Below are 17,534 nucleotides of genomic sequence, written 5' to 3'. Positions count from 1 at the left end.
CTTATATATGAAACCCGGTCTGGCTTCTTGTTGTTTTTCGCAAGTTACCTCACCTCTCAGTACCTCAGGTATCTTTACCCATAAAATGGGGAACTACAGCACCTACTTCATAGGGTTGTTCTGAGGATTAAATGAATTAATATATGTAAAGTGGTTAGCACAATAGCTGTCATTGCTGTCATTATGATTATTTTATAATTTTATTAGAGACAGAGTCTCACTCTATCACCCAGGCTGAGTACAATGGCATGATCATAGCTCACTGCAGCCTCGAACTCCTGGGCACACACGATCCTCTTGCCTCAGCTTCTCAGGTAGCTGGGACTGCAGGCATGTGCCACCACACCCAGTCAATTCTTTTATTTATTTATTTTTTAAAGTTTTTTGTAGAGATAGGGTCTCACTATGTTGCCCAGGCTGATCTCAAACTCCTGCACTCAGGCAATCCTCCTGCCTTGGCCCCCACAAAGTGCTGGGATTACAGGCATGCCACCATGCCCAGCCTGTCATTATTAATGTTATCATGAAATTCCCTTTGTGATCTGAAATTTATGATTCTGCTCTGTTTTTGTCTAGTAGAGGGTTTCCCAGACTCCTTCTCTTTCTTGCCCCAGACTGAATTGCCTTTTTGCTGTTAGTCTTCTTTGGAAATTCTTCCCTCTTGCTGGCAAGTCTTGCATCCCCCACTGGGCTCCTTTACAGCCCTACCTACCCTTCCTGGGCTGGTTTGGCTGGTGTTGGCAAAAGACTCCTGACCAGTCCCAGTTTGGGCATGGCTCTTATGGGATTATCTGAGGGATGTACTGCCCACTGCAGGCCAAAAGCAGTGACTCTACTGTCTGGACCTGTGAGTTGAAGCTTTCTGTCCTTTGGCCACCTCTCAGGGCCTGTGCTCTTCTGATTTTGGAATACCAAGAATGTGAATAACAGTATCTCATAGATCTCATATATCTAATAGAGCCTTGTTGAAGACTTCCTGTGTGCCAGTCCCTAATAACAGAGAAGTATAGTGTATTAGGGGTTCAGTGTGCAGGCTCTGGAGGTGGAGTCAGGCTGCTTGTGTTCTAATCCTAGCTTCCACGCTTATTAGCTGTGAGACCTTGGGCAAGGTGCCTTACTGAGTTTAGGTTTCTCATTTGTAAAAAAAGATATAATAACGGTATTTAAGTCATTGTTATAAAAATTAAATGAGATAATTCATACAAAGCCCGGAGTGATAAGCAGGAAAAATTCTCAGCGGTGGATAAGAATTAGAAACTTTTCCTTTTCTCAGCACCTTTGGATTCATTTCTTTACAGTGTAGTTTCATTATTTTGTTTGCAGTTGTGTGATTTTCCTAATCACCTCTATCCATATTCAAATGTTAGTACAAAACCAATTTGAAAGTCAAATGTAAATGTTTTTTATTTAACTGATTCAATTCAGCAAACATTTATAGATCGTCTCTTCTGTGCTAGGCACTATGCTGAGGGCTGGGAATAGAACTTGAAGTAAGGTAGAGGTTCTGCCCTCAACACATTTACAATTTTGAGGATAAGATGGACATTTAAATATTCTAGGCAGAGGGCATGGTATGAGATAAGGCACAGAAGTAGGAGCAGGCCAGCCAGCATGACCCCAAACAGGGACATGCAAGCTGCTGTCTATGGCTAGAAGATAGTGCACAGAGGCAAAAGGGTGGGAGGGGTGAAAGTGAGGGGAGGGAGGAAGGAGGGCGACATGGTGACAGGTGAGGCCAAAGAGATTCCAGGTCATCCAGAGCTTTCATGCTATGTTAGAAATTAATTTGAGGGCAATGGAGAGCCATCGGAGGATTTTTATTAAGGGTATGATATGATCAAATTGTGTTTGAAAAAGGTCATTTTGCCTTCAGTAGAGAGGATGAATTGGAGAGGGCCAGACTGGAGACAGAGTTTGGTTAGTAAAGTAACACAGTAGACCTGTGGAGAAGTGTTGCGAACCTGAATCAGGGCAGTAAGAGTGGAGAGTAGGTGAGGAGGAAGAGTAAAAGATAGAGGGAGAATTAAGGAAGTAGATCTATATGACTTGGAATGGCTGAATGAACATAAGGTTGAAAGAGACAGTGGATCCTAAAATGGTGGGTGGGTGATGGTACCATTCTGTGACAAAAAATGTTGAGTTAGAGGTGTTTGCAGAATAAGCAGATGGAGATGTCCAGTAGGGGACTGGATATTTGGTCTCATGCTCAGTGGGAACCTTTGGCTAGGAACACATAGTTGGGAGTCATCTGCCTGTAGGTAGCTGGACCACAGGAGTGGGCAAGATTACTCAGGGAAGGCAAGTGGAGAAAGAAAAGAGGCCAAGGACAATGCCCTAACTGGGGTTCACAGATAATGAAAGATTGGACAAAGGAGCAGCAGCCAGCAGAGGAGACAGAGAACGAAGAAGAGACCCAGTAACAGGTGGTGTCTCCAAAAGCAGTGCAAGAGAATATTTCAGGAAGAAAGCCAGTGTCAGATGCCACAGAGAGGCCAAGTAATGTCAGGATGGAGAAGGACCGCTGGATTCGACCAAGTCAAAGGACTCTCTGTGTGAGGGACTTCTGCATTGTTTCTCATATATAAAGCTGGGTCAGCAGTGCCCTTCTTGGAGAGAGAAAAGGTTAAGGTGAGACTCTTATGAAGGGAAGGATCTGTATTCCGAAGAAACCTGAATATTGCCCTACTATAGCACAGCCCAGGCTGTTAGGTTTGTTGACATGTTGAGCCAGCCCACTAGATTGTGAGCTGAACTGCATGGATACACACAGTCCCACTACTCAGAAGAGACCACCATTAATAATTTTATTGTAAATTCTTTAAGACTTTTTTCTTTGCATATAAACAAAAATGTTGTTTATATGTATACACATATGTAGTTTTAAAAATAAACATTGGCTCACATTGTGTGTGCTCTGAGACCTGCTTTTTTCACTTGACTAAAAAAACTGATCATTTTTCCAGTCACTTCATGTAGAGCTATTTTAGTTTAGTGTTTTGTTGGGTTTTTTGTTTTCTTTTTTTGAGACAGTCTTGCTCTGTCACCCAGGCTGGAGTGCAGTGGTGCGATCTTGGCTCACTGCAACCTCTGCCTCCAAGGTTCAAGCGATTTTCATGCCTCAGCCTCCTGAGTAGCTGGAATTACAGGCATTCACCACCTCGCCCAGCTAATTTTTGTATTTTTAGTAGAGACAGGGTTTCGCCATGTTGGCCAGGCTGGTCTCAAATTCCTGGCCTCCAGGGTTCCACCCACCTCAGCCTCCCAAAGTGCTGGGATTACAGACATGAGCTGCTTCGCCCAGCCTATTTTAGTTTTTAATGGCTGCAAAGTTGTTATTGTTTAAATGGACTATAATTTATTTAACAAACAGGACCCTTCATGATGAGCTTGTAGGTTATTCCTAGCTTTTCGCTATCACAGACAATACTGGAAGGAATATTTCTGTGCATGTGTCTTCTTTGTACACTTTGGCAGGTAAAATGTAGGCTAAATTCCTGGGGCTGTGTCCTCCTCATCTCTGTATCCTCAGCACCAGACATAAGGTAAGTGCCTGGTAAAAGTATTTAAATGGGCCAGGCTCGGTGGCTCATGCCTGTAATCCCAGTACTTTGGGAGGCCAAGGTGGGTGGATCACCTGAGGTCAGGAGTTCGAGACCAGCCTGACCAACATAGCAAAACCCTGTCTCTACTAAAATTACAAAAATTAGCCAGGCGTGGTGGCCACTGCACTCCAGCCTGGGTGACAGAGCAAAACTCCATCTAAAAAAAAAAAAAAGTGTTTAAATGCTCTGGATCTAGGTCTGACATCCTGTACTGTCTTATTTATCATTTTATTTTTAGCATCTACTACAGTGACTAAGAGCATAAAATGTTGCTTGCTGAATGAATAATCTCAGGGATAAGGAGAACTCCACCCAGAAGAGGAAAGTACCCAGGGATGCTTTGTGCTTTAAAGTGATGTGTATTGGAATGCACTTTCCTAAGCACCGCTAGCTAGGAAGCACCTTTAGACATTTCTAATGAGTGCTCTGCATTCCTCTTCCTCTTCCTCCTTGTGATTAGTATTGATGTACTCCTTTCCCAGGTCCATAGAAAGGCTAGGTACAAATTTTTGATAAATAATTGGTTAGAGGGAGAAGTTAAAGACTCAATATTATTTTACCCTGTCTTCCCTTCAAAGTTTTATTTTTCAACTCCAGGATTCTCTTCATAGAACCTTTAAAGCAGGGACAATTTCTTGTTTAAGCCCTACATGACTAGTGCCTAGCATAGTATCTAGAGCAAACAGGCCTTCAATAATTGTGTGGAGAATAAAGGAATCAAACAATATTGGGCTATGCAGTTGGCATAATTGGAGAAATTTTCTAAATGTTTTGACCATTTTCTCAAATAAAAATGTTTTTCTGCTTCCCTTTGTTCAATGATGCCTCTTTCATTATGTATTAAATTCTTATGTACTATAGTCTGTTTCCGGCCTTCATTATTTTTATTCCCTATCCATTTTCTTTTTTGGTGTTGGTCCATATCATTTTCAACATTGTTACTTTATAATATGTTCTAATATCTTAGGTCTTAGATATGAGGCTAGTTGTGCCTCATAACTCCTCTTTTTCAAAATAGCATTTTATACACTTGCTGAGTTATATTCGTGTAGAAGTATTTGGTTGTAGTCTAATAAAAATAGCCTACTGAGATTTTTGGTTGAGATTACATAAAATCTATAAACTAATTTCTTTTTTGTTTCTTTTATTTTCTTTTTTCAGGCAGGGTCTTGCTCTGTTGCCCAGGCTAGAGTGCAGTGGCATGATCACAGCTCACTATAGCCTTGAACTTTTGGGTTCAAGCCATCCTCCCATCTCAGCCTCCCAAGTAGCTGAGAGTACAGGCATATGCCACTTCACCTGGCTAATTTTTTTTTATTTTTTGTAGAGACAGAGTCTCACTATATTGCCCAGGCTGGTCTTGAACTCCTGTGAGTTCAAGTGATCCTCCCACCTTGACATCCCAAAGTGTTGAGATTATAGGCATGAGCCACTGCACCCAGCCGACTAATTTCTATATTGGCATTTTTGTGCTGATTTTTCCATCTCGTAACAAGGTATATTTTCCCTTTATTCAAATCTTCTGTTATGTATTGTAGTAGGAATGTATGTTATTCTTTATATGAGTCTCTCATTCAACCAGCCTGCTCTCCTGATTCCCATCTCCTGGCACTATGCTCACTGCTGGAGATACAAAGATGAGCATCCCCTAAGGTTAGCTCTTTCTGCAAGAAGCTCAATTTGGTGAACGAAAGAGATAACCCATCAAATAATTACAACTAACTCTAGTAATAATCATGATAAACAGAACACAAGGTGCTAAGGAAGCAGAGAGCAGGGGTACTGACCAAAACTAGAGATATTAAGGGAGAATTCCTGTAGGAAGGGGCCCTTAAATGAGTCTTAAAGGCCGAATGGAAGTTGGCCAGATAAAAAGAGAAGTAAGAGTATTTCAGGCAGACAGAATGTTCATTGGGGTGTGTGCTCAAAAATAAAGAGATAAAAAATAAAATGTTTTAGGAGCTGCAAGTAGCTGGAGTATTGGATGACAGTGGATAGTAGCTGGAAATGAAGATAGAAAGTAGGTAGGAGGATGGCAGATTGTGAAGGGACTTTTATGAAGAGGTAAGGGTGGATATAGCACCAAAGAATTTAAGTGGAGGAGTGAAATGGTCAAATTTATGCTTTAGGAAAAAAGTCCCTAAAAAAGAAAACACTAAAAATAAATAAAGGCTATCCTAGCTGCAGTGTGGAAGATGGCATTAAGGGGTATCAAACTTAGCCAGAGAGGTCAACCAGGGTACCTTCATAGTCATCTGGAGGCAACATGCCCTAAGGCAGGGCAATGGGGCTAGGGATGGAGGAAAAGGAGGAATCCCAGAGCATTAAGGAAGTGGGCATAGACAGACAGCACACATGCATGCTCACACACCCATTCTTGTCCATGCTTTCCAAAGTGCTGTATAGTTTTTACTAGTTTAAACAGGATTTGTTCCCCTGTTGTGTTCTGACTGGCTGTTGCTGACTTTAAAAAGCTACTGGTTTTTAAAAATATATCTATCTTATATTCAACCCATGGATCAGGATTAAAACATTCATTAAAATTAAAAATTAAAAAATATATATGTATCTTGTATTCTTCCATTTTTTGAACTTTGTTTTCAGTGTTCAGTTGACTTCTTTAGCCTTTCTAGGCATTTATTTTTATCTAAGTACTTTTGCATATTGATATTTTTGACCCTTCACCTTTTTTTCCATTTTTATTATGAAATTCTCAAACATACACAAAAATAAAGAGAATATTATAACTCCTATATGCCCTTCATCTAGATTCAATAACTATTAAGATTTTGCCCTACTTCTTCTTTCTGTTTTTGCTTTTATGTTGTTCCTGAGGTATTTTAAAGCAGAATCTCAGACCTTTTGTCATTTGAACTCTACATACTTCAGTATGCATCTCTAAAAAATGTGGGTATTTTCTCATGTAACCACAGTATCATTGTTCTTGTGCTTAACAAAGTTTACAATTATTCCTTGGTATAATTTAGTATCTAGTACATATTCATATTCCTTGTTTATCTCAAAATATCTTTTAACAGTTGGTTTGTTCCAATTGGGATTTGAATCACGCATCGCATTTGTTAGTTTGTACTCAAGAGACTTTTAATCTACTTCAGTCCCTAACCCTAGCCCCTTTTCAGAAAAACAAACGAAAAACAACAACAAAAGGAACCACTGACTGTGGAAGAAACCATGTCTGTTGTCCTGTAGAATGTCCCACATTCAGAATTTGTCTTGTTTCTTCATACTATAATTTAATTTATTCCTCTGTCTCTCCTATTTCCTGTGGATTGGAAGTTAGCTTTGAATGACTAACTGGATTATGGTTCTTTTTCTTTTGGGGAAAAGGATAAGACTACTTCATAGGTTGAGGGTGTGAAGTACTTCTGTTTCTTCTGTCTGATAGTCCCACTCTTAGGGATGCTAGCACTGAACAGTGGGTTTAGATGATGACAGCTCATCCCTCCATTATAAATTTCCTCATCAGACTCATTGAATTAGTTCATCCACTGATGATTGTCTCTGAATGAATTATTTCATCAGGGCTACAAAAAAATGTTCTCATTCTATCAGTCTTTTCACATTTATTAGCTAAATAATATTCCCATAATAACTAGGGCTATTTTGTTGTCTTGAAATATAGTATGTACCCCCTTCCCCAAAAAAACTAGATAAATGCTTAATTCATTTTCTTTTATAGTAATTTTTGGTTAAAGAAGTTACCTTTGTTGTTCTTTTTAAGAATCTATTGATTTTGCTTCTAGTTTATGACTTAATTCATTGGCTAGGCTGCTGGTTCTCCCCCAGTGATTATCTTATTATCTCAGTCCTTTTGAAACAGGTTTCTTTTGCACAAGAGTCTTTACATCCTTGGGTGTGTGAATGACTTTCTCAGTACCACACGTCAGTCAGTCCATCTAGTCCTGCACTTTTCAGAAGAAGATGTAACAACTTTTCCTTTGGTTTTTCTCTTCCTGTTCCAGGTCACACTGTGAACAAGATGCGTAAACACTCAGATTCAGAAGTGGCTTCTCTTGCCAGAGAAGTTTACACTGAGTGGAAAACTTTCATTGAAAAACATTCAAATAGACCTTCTATTGAAGTTAGAAGTGATCCCAAAACCGAGTCGTTTAGGAAAAATGCCCAGAAATTACTCTCAGAAGCCTTGGAATTAAAGGTAATGCCCTAAGTATATACAACTGTTTTGTACCCATAATAATTAATTTTTAAAATAGAAGAAAAATAAAGTGAATATCCTGGTTGGATGTGATTAGTAGGTGCTCTTGGTTAAATGCCTCATGATTTCATAATTAAGATTTCATAGTCTTAATGCTGTGGCTTTATTTTAACCAGTTATTCTTTAAGGATTCTGGATTTATGAGCATTCCAGAAGACAGTGTTGTAGGAGGCAGGCTTTTGAACTAGCAAGATCTGGGGTTGAAACCCTGACATTCTAGTTGTGATACCTTAGGCAGATACCTTAACATTTTCTGAGACTTGATTTCTTAATCTGTAAAATAAGGATTGTAAGTCCTACCACCTAAGGTATTAAAAAGGTTAAATGAACCATATATGCAAAAGAATAGTAGTGCCTGCTGATTAGAAGTTATTTAATGAATGTTGGTTACTTCCCATTTAAAATTCCTTCCCTTCTCGCTGAAGTAAAAATTCTGTGATGGACTGAATATCAATAGTAAAATAAATAGCTGTCTAGTGAAAAGACTCAGATCCCCCAGTTTTCGTCAACAGCCATATCTTTAGTTTTAAGTCATAAAATCGATTGGATAGACATGCTCCCTATCTTCATGACTTACAATTCAGATGATGTTCGTGGTTTGAGGTATACATCCTGGAAGAAGGATTTTTGCTCATTAATAATAATATTCATTGTCATCATCAAACAACAAATCTTATAAGCTGATTAATACTCTGGAAAATAACACATATAATAGTCATGTTTCTTCCTTATCCCAGGATATCCCAGAGCAACTCTGCTAAAGTATCCTTAGAGAACAATTTAATATTAATAAAAGAAGCAAATCAGAAGTCTGATTTAAATGCTAGATCTGTTACTACAGTCTCTAAAAAAATTTTTTGCCATTCTATCTCAATTATTTATCCACAAAAGAAAGACTTGTGATATAGTACTTACTTTTTTTAAAATAAAGTTTTGGATCTGAAGTGGATTTGCGCCAAAGCAGCAGCTGCATTGCCACAGTTCTGTCTTCACCTTCACCATGTTCCTCTTGGTCAAAAATGCACTAAGTTGCCTCCAAATTCAAAGCATTCAGCAAACAATGGCAAGGCAGAGCCACCACAAACGTACACCTGATTTTCATGATAAATACGGTAGTGCTGTATTAGCTAGTGGAGCCACTTTCTGTATGGAGATATGTAGCAATACAAATCGGAACAGAATGGAACCTGTCCCCTGTTGGCAGAGTCACCCCAAAGGAAGGGAGAGATCGGTAATCATCCCAGCTGGTGTAATAATGAATTGTTTAAAAAACAACTCATAATTGATGCCAAGTTAAAGCACTGTGTACCCATTAAGATATGGCATTATTGAAGAAATAAAGTACATTCGAAACCTTAAAAATAAATAAATAAAGTTGTGGATTTTTAAATACAAACTTCTAATAGAAAATGAGAAAAATTTATAAAAGGGAAAAAAATGTAACCCAGACATAATCTTGTTAACACATTGGCACATTTCCTTTTTTGGTAAATTGTTACGGTTTTTTAAATGAATGTTGGGCAAGTTATGATTAACTAAGATGTATATAGAGTGAATTATATGCCGAAAGTTCCATAAGATATTTTTATTGATTATTTAAGTAACATTGCAGAAAATTGATGTAATTATTTACATTTGTGTTCTCTTTAATCTTGATCAATTTTAGTGTCATTTTGTGTATCCTTTTCGATATATCTTTATTTTTTCATGTTTATAATTTTTTTTTTTTTTTTTTTGAGACAGAGCCTCACTCTGTTGCCCAGGCTGGAGTGCAGTGGCGCGATCTCGGCTCACTGCAAGCTCCGTCTCCCGGGTTCACACCATTCTCCTGCCTCAGCCTCCCGAGTAGCTGGGACTACGGGCATCCGCCACCACGCCCGGCTAATTTTTTGTATTTTTAGTAGAGATGGGGTTTCACCATGTTACAGGATGGTCTCCATCTCCTGACCTCATGATCCACCCGCCTCAGCCTCCCAAAGTGCTGGGATTACAGGCATGAGCCACCACGCCTGGCCCATGTTTATAATTTTTAATGACTATTTGATAGTTCAGTGAATTGCTATGCTGAAAGTTCACTTAACTTTTCCTAAAGGAAGCTTTAATATGAGTATTAAACCCTTAGAAGAGAAAACAAAACATGAAAGTTGTAAGTCTGATTTTCCAGAGTATCAATTAGCCAACAAGATTTATTTTAAATAAAGTTTAGTTTTGAAATAAGTCAAAATTATTGCAGAAACATACAGTGTGGGTATATAATATATAGTTAATGTGGTGGTAAATACCAGTTCCCTGTGGTATCTTTTTAAGTAAATGATAATAACAAAGCTATGCTTGTAAGGATTAATGAGCAGTTTGCCTACTATATTAAACTCCATGATAATTATCCTTTTAGTTTATCCATTAATTATCCTTTAAATGGCACATCAAGTGGTAAGCACTCAAGTGTTATAAAGCAAAGTTAAAAAACTGATACATTTGTTAGTGCTTTCCAACATAATTGGAAAAAACATCAGATTAAGCATAGCTGAATGGTTTTGTTCTCAAAGAGTAAATTTAAAAAATTAAAAGTATGCATCTTAATGTCTTCCTTAGCCAAAAATAAAAATAAAAAAATAATAACTCTGCTTTCCTTGCATAAACAGCATTTGATAGCATGTTTATCAGTTTGTTATGTCAGAGAATATAAATACAAGCCCTTTTATATAAGGTTAATTCTTAGCACCTATCATCATCTGAGATATTTCCATATTAGAGTAAATCAATGAACCATCTAATTCAGTATCTGGTCTTTGACAGTAACCAATGTTGAGTGCATTCAAATCAGACATCAGATCTCCATAAATGTACTTAATCAGGCAGCAGTAAAGCATTGGGTTTAAGTTATTGGCCCAGTGACTTAAAAGCCTCTACAATTTGATCCTAGCATGTGTTATTGCAAATACCAAATCTTCTCATTACATTTTTGTAGAAAAATAAATGTTTCCATGTTGTTTCACTCATATCCTTTAATAGCGAAAGCCATAGATGAAGAATAATACGCACAGCCTAAAGGTGCATCTCTTTATTACCCTACAGATCTTGCTTTCTAGATTCAGGGATTATTTCCTTGTTCTTGGAATAGTGGAATAGATGAATAAAAACTCCATCGTTGAAACCCAGGCTCCATTCCCCTTTACTTTCTCCCTTCCAGATCTTCTTTGTTCTTCCCCGTCTTTTAGATCTTTCCTCATATGAACATCCCCTGTGGTGTCATTCTCTTACTTCCCCTTCCTCATTATCCACTCTCCTTTCCTACCTCACGGCCTGTGATCATTTTCCTATTATGTCATTTAAAAAAATGAACCTGATTCTCAAAGTGAGCCTGTATCATTAAGAGTTATGAAACACTGGCTGGTTGGCTCAGTTGGTTGTCAGATGGTGCTAATGAGATCCAGGTCAGGGGTACGTCCCCATATGGGACTGTTAGTTTTTCTTTGTTTAATGGCCTCAGACTGCACCCCTGGCTTTGACCAGCTCTCTCATGAATGTATTCAAGTGGTCAAAAAGAAGTGTGGGTAGATATGTACAAATTCAATCATGCTATTGGAAAACCCACACAAAGTTTGCTTCCAGTGGCTATTCAATTCAGCAGATGTTTAGTAAGGATCTACTCGGTGCTGGGGGAGAAGACAAACATGAATGAGTCGCATTCCCTATCCTAAGAAAACTTTACTATCTCCTGACTGAAAACCTATAAATGATTAATTAAAATATGAGGCAGTCTGAAATAATGGTACTAGCAAGTATCAACACACAAAGTACAGAGCAGTTAAATCTGATGGGGGAATCTGGGAATGTTTTGTAAAAGAGATGGCAGTGGAGCCCACCTTTATCAGAGGCGTAGGATTTTGCTAATTAGAAAATACACATAAAATAGAAACATATTTTATCTGCTATGTATATGATGTTATTAGAAGAGCAAGAAAGAAGAGTTACACATGGGAAGGAAGGGCATTCATTTAATAAATATTGGTTGAACATTTACTATGTGCCACTAACCTATGCTAGCTAGGCATGCACAGTTTAGAAATGGATACAACATGGTTTCAACTCTAGCAGTCCTTATAGTCTTCTGAGGAAGATAAACAAATAAATAGTTACAAAACAGTGTGGGAAGTTCCACACTTAAGGTAAACACATGAAGAAGACCCTGTTCCCATGCCCTGAGAGAGCTTATGCATGTGACAGACATCACTAATTGGTTATGGCACCAATTCCCACTGATGAAGGAGCTCAAGGGGGTCATGTTTTATATCTTCCTCCAGCTATAGCCAGTTCATCCAGAATTAGAAAGCTGTATAACACACTTAACTCACAGGCACAAACAAATAAGGATTCTGACTGTCTCTGGGAAGTGTGAACTAGGAGATACCAATAAAACAACAACAAGTGTTGAACAGAAAGGATGTTGGAGGAGTTGTGAGCAGGCAGAGTTGTGAGTAAAGATGTGTAGCATAGGAAGAGAGAATAAGGCAGTTAGAATTGGTAGTGAGTAAGGCCCATGGAGAAGAGCAAAAACATGTGAGAAAGAGACGAGGCAGCTCATGAGAGATACAGAGAAAGGATCAATTTCTAAATAAATCCCTAGGTTTCTCCCAGTGTTCCTATCCTTATTCCCATTCATACAAATTATCTCATAGCAAAAGCCCTTTTCTCAAGGACTCAGTGAAACTCTGGTCCTTCCACCCAGAAGGGCTCACCTAAAGCACTAGATTAGGACCCACTGGAAAGGACTCACCAACTTGGGTGGGTTTGGATTACCCAAAGGCACTTACAAGACAGGTATTCTTCACTTTGCAACAAACTTGTTGTACACACGGTACACGATGAATCATTTTCTATCACGATTTTAATGTCACATATTTTTCTCCATTTCTTAATTCTGATTGGTCTTCATTTAACAAGAGGCATGCATGAGAATTGTTAGATGCTTACCTTCTATTACCACCACACTGCTGGCATAGCACTTGTCGTGCTGCCTACCCCTGGGTTCCCACCCACTTCTGGGATGTGAGTTTGTGATGGGCAGGGTTCACATCCTTTCTGCTCTCTCTCTCTAAGATCAGGCCAGACCCAGAGTAGCAATTCAGTTAACTATTTGCTGAATGAAGTATGTGAATTACAAGACACTCTCAGAGTTCTTTTTTTTTTTTTAATTTAATATGGGTACTATAATTTGCTGGAGTACCCATGACTTGTTTTACAAACACATATACCCTTCTTCTTTGATAATCACTCCCCTCAGAAAAAAAAAAAAAAAAAAAAAAGACTTCTTGCTAAGTGTATCTCTAACCACCAGTAGAGACTAACCAGCCTCACACCACGATAAGGAACTTTCTTTCTAGCAAATGCTGCAGGACAAATGCTGGATAGCCAGCTGGCCACCTTTCCAGCTTCCTAAAGTAGTCTGGTGCCAGGCCTGCCTCAGGGGGCTAGTTCGGTGCCCACCCAGGAAGCCTTGAAAAACTTGGAGTCCGGGTTCTAGAGAACCACGGCGCCAAGTCCACTCACTCCAACACAAGCCATGGAAATAATCTGTCTGTCATTAGGACCACAAACTTTTGTGAGCACCTTTTGTCGGCTAGACTAAGGCAGATGTCTGGGCCTGGATATTCACTCTCTCTCTGTTTCTCTGTGTCTCTTTCAGTCCTGTTCTGCTCTTTGCTTGGTCCTTACGTCTGACAAGTTTGTTTTTTCTACTTACTTTGGTCCATCTGTCTCATGTTAGGACATTTTATTAAATGTCAGGTGACCCCTTTTTATTTGGGGTGTGTTTTTTCTTTTTTTGAACTTTGCATTTTGCACAGAAGAACAAACATATATGTACAGCTCAGTGAATTTATCACAAAGCAAACACCTATTTCACTTTGCCAGATCCTACTCATGCTCCAGGTCTCAGATTAAACTTCATTTCCTCTTGAAGCCAGGCACTGCCCTCCTGGGTTGGGTTGCTTTGCCATGGCTGTGTTCTCCCCTGTGCTGGTTCCTCTCCTTTCTCCTGGTGCACAGGATCCTTGCAATCCCTCTTCACAGTCTGTCTGTCCTACTGGACTAGGCTGCCCAAGGGCCCAAGGACTGAGCCTTCCTTAGTCACTGCTTATTGCTCAGCCCAAGCACAGAGCATGGCATATAGTGCTGAATGAATGTTTGAATGAATGGCTAAGGGAGGGAGAGAAAGGTTAAAGATAAGAAAGCAAGTGAGAGAGATAAATTTGTCTCCTATTTTCAAGGAATTTTCTACTAGGAGAGACAAACTTAAAATATAGATCGTGGGCCGGGCGCGGTGGCTCAAGCCTGTAATCCCAGCACTTTGGGAGGCCGAGACGGGCAGATCACGAGGTCAGGAGATCGAGACCATCCTGGCTAACACGGTGAAACCCCGTCTCTACTAAAAAGTACAAAAAACTAGCCGGGCGAGGTGGCGGGCGCCTGTAGTCCCAGCTACTCGGGAGGCTGAGGCAGGAGAATGGCGTGAACCCGGGAGGCGGAGCTTGCAGTGAGCCGAGATCCAGCCACTGCACTCCAGCCTGGGCGACAGAGCAAGACTCCGTCTCAAAAAAAAAAAAAAATATAGATCATTGGCTGGGTGCAGTAGCTCATGCCTGTAATCTCAGCACTTTGGGAGGCCAAGGTAAAAGGATTGCTTGAGGCCAGGAGTTCAAGACCAGTCTGGGCAACTTAGCAAGACCCATCTCTAAATTTCTTTTTTTAATTTTAATTAGCTGGGCATGGTGGTGCATGCCTGTAATAATCCTAGCTCTTGGGAGGCTGAGGCCAGGAGATCACTTGAGCCCATGAGTTTGAGCCTGCAGTAAGCTTTGATCACACCACTGCACTCCAGCCTGGGTGACAGAGTGAGACAGTATCTGTAAAATAAAAGTATACACTTCATTTATAATATATCATGATAGTGACTAGGGGAAGCTCAGGGCATGGTGGCAGCCTGAAGAACTTTCAGTCCTTTGCACTGGGGTCTTTTTGTTTGGTTGTTCTTGTCTCGGCTTTGACATACAAAGAGGAGTGTTTTCTGTAGGGAAAGGTATGCCTTGCTAAGGGAACATGTGCTGGTGCAGAGGCATAGAGGTGTGTGAAAGCGGCCAAGAGTGGAGTGCTCAGGGCCGGCTGTGGTCAGGATTGGGGAGGGGAATAGCTGAAGATGGGCCTGGAAAGGAGGGTAGTGCTGGGGGCGGTCTCGGACCAGCATCCAACCTACCCTGGATTCAGACCGTGTAGACAAAGTCCCAGATCTCTCCTGCTTTGATTAGGTCTGGGACCTCAAGATGGCTTGGGCCTGAGCCAGACCACCCCAGAATTGCTGCAGGTCCCTCCCCTAGGCCTGCTCTGCTTAATGGAAACTGCAGGCGTCTCTCCAATCTCAACCATTCTCTCGGAATGTTGAAGCGGCCATTAGTATGGTGAAAGGGAAAAAACATGAACTTTGGAGTCGAGGGATCCAGGTCAGAGTCCCAGCTCTGTCTCTTAGTAATTGTAAGACCTTAAACCTTTGCCTTTGAACCTGTTTCCTTATCTGTAAAATGTGATAATAGGAGTTATGAGCATTAAATATGAAAAGTGATTTTTGAACTGTTCTGTACACATATTAGGATCCAGACCCCATGTTTCTAAAATGCCGTAAGGAGTTAAAAGGCAGTCTAAAAACAAAACAAAACAAAAAAATGAACCGTTATACTGATTTATTATTCTTGGTCTTCGTTTCCTGGTTGGTAAAGTACGAGGCCCAGTACCCGTTGCTTAGTTCAGGCCAGTTTCCTGTTATAATGGCAAATATTACCACCCGGCAGGGGTTGTGAATGAGGTCCCTGTCACAAAGCACATGGCCTTGTTCCTTAATTGCCAGGGTGGAATTAATTTGCTCTTCCTGTTTCTCTTGTGACAGGAAGTAGATGTCCTTGAATTTCAGTTGATTAATGGAGGCCTCTGAGCAGAGTGCTCCAGCCTCTCTTGCTTTTAATCCTTATGCAATGTAAGGCTCTAATTTGATAATTTTGCTGTTTTTTAGATGGATCACCTACTGGTTGAAAATATTGAGCGGGAAACGTTTCATCTCTGCTCCCGCCTCATTAATGGGCCGTACCGGCGGACGGTGAGAGCCCTGGTCTTCACATTAAAGCACCGAGCTGAAATCCGGGCTCAGGTGAAGAACGGCTCGCTGCCAGTCGGCACGTTTGTACAGACCCACAAAAAGTGACCTGAGGACGGTTCCAGCCCTGGGCCAGGCAGAGAAGAAAATGGGCCCCTCTCTGCCGTTCAAAGACACTTTTGAGTTTGGGTGATGGCTGATGCTGGCTGTGCTAGATTTTCCCATGGTGCCATTCCTTTGCAGACAGAGGATTCGGAGAGCCCTAGGAGACAGGCCTGCAGGAATGTGCTTCATTAGCTGGAGTGCGCTGGTGCTGCCTAACAGAACGCACACTGGCTGTCACTAGGAAGCGCCATACGGTTGCTATCACCCAACATGGTGAAAGGGTGATGGATTTCACTGTGAGTATGCCAAGGACACCTCTAAACTTCCCCCTGTCAGGCAGATGAAGTTACTACTTTATTTCACCACCCTGCAGGTAACTGAAACTCAATTACCGCTGCCGCTCACTCGGTTCCATCCCCCTGAGTTTAGATAGCTCTGGTGCCTCTCAGAACTCCCCTGTCTGTTCTCTTTGCTCTACCCCAGGGGTGAGCCTGCCAGAGCCAGCCGACTACCCCTTCTTCCCAGAGCTCACTTATCTGAACGTTTCAGCTCTCCCTGGAAGACCTTCTGCGTTGGTCTCCAGAGCCCCCATGCTGAGGCTACTAATGAGGAACTGGCCCGAAGCCTCCCACACCTCCGGGTTTATTTGAATATGCTGGCGCTCTCAGTTTAGGGCTCTGTAGAAGATACATAATGAAATTTCTCTTGAAATGAATTACTGCAGTAGAAAAAAGTACATACATATATATGTTAAAGTGAATATCTCTACACAGGCCTGTTTTAACGATTATGTAAATAATACTTGTTTTTTTTAAAAGTAATGATAAGCTGGGACTTTTTTTTTCTCAAACAAAAGGTGGAGTTTGTTCACTGAAGAGTGTTTTGGGTTGAGAAAGGGTACAGTTGGTGAACTTAAAAAATGATGGAACAAGGATTTGAGGAAGGTAGAAGACTCAAGGAAGTGGGGATTAGATTAGAGGATACCGGAGCACGTTTGTAATCTGAAAGGAAGGAGCTGGTAGAAAGGGAGAGATTTAAAATAAAAAATTTAAAAAAAGAGTTGAAAAACAAGGGGAAAAGGGATGGGACTAACATTATTGCCTAACTTCTAAATGCTAGGCACTTCTCCTAAGACAGTTTATTAACATTTACATGGATCAAAAACAAGGGGAGAAGGGACGACACTAACATTATTGCCTACCTTCTAAATGCTAGGTACTTTTCCTAAGACAGTTTATTAACATTTACCTGGATCTTTATATAGTTTTGTAAAAATATTTATATAGTTTTGTAAAAATCTTCTTTCACCCATTGTATTAAGTAAGTATTGTTGTTTTCATTTTTTAGATTTGTTTGTTTATTTAGCAACCATTTCCTGAGCATCCATTCTGTGGGGTAGGTGTACACTGAGCAGTAGTTACAAATGGGAGCCTGAGGCTCACTGAGCAGA

General features: G+C 40.4%; 1 protein-coding gene and 1 pseudogene across 2 annotated transcripts in view; both read left to right on the top strand.

Moving 5' to 3' along the window:
• The window catches only part of TCEANC2 (transcription elongation factor A N-terminal and central domain containing 2), a 45,416-nt gene extending 28,514 nt beyond the window's left edge, over positions 1-16,902 (top strand). For both annotated transcript variants that reach the window (XM_074006170.1, XM_005543296.5), the window contains 2 exons: positions 7,586-7,779; positions 15,899-16,902. In XM_074006170.1, coding sequence (XP_073862271.1) covers positions 7,586-7,779; positions 15,899-16,087 — 383 coding nt within the window. In that variant the 3' untranslated portion in view covers positions 16,088-16,902. The remainder of the gene's footprint in view (positions 1-7,585; positions 7,780-15,898) is intronic.
• LOC141408012 (cytochrome c oxidase subunit 7B, mitochondrial pseudogene) lies at positions 8,774-9,203 on the top strand (annotated as a pseudogene).
• Positions 16,903-17,534: the final 632 nt, after the last annotated feature.

This window comes from Macaca fascicularis, chromosome 1, assembly GCF_037993035.2.
Source record: "Macaca fascicularis isolate 582-1 chromosome 1, T2T-MFA8v1.1".
NCBI classification, from domain to species: Eukaryota; Metazoa; Chordata; class Mammalia; order Primates; family Cercopithecidae; genus Macaca; species Macaca fascicularis.
The sequence above is the reverse complement of the archived record's forward strand: the minus strand, read 5'-3'. Positions and strand labels throughout refer to the sequence as shown.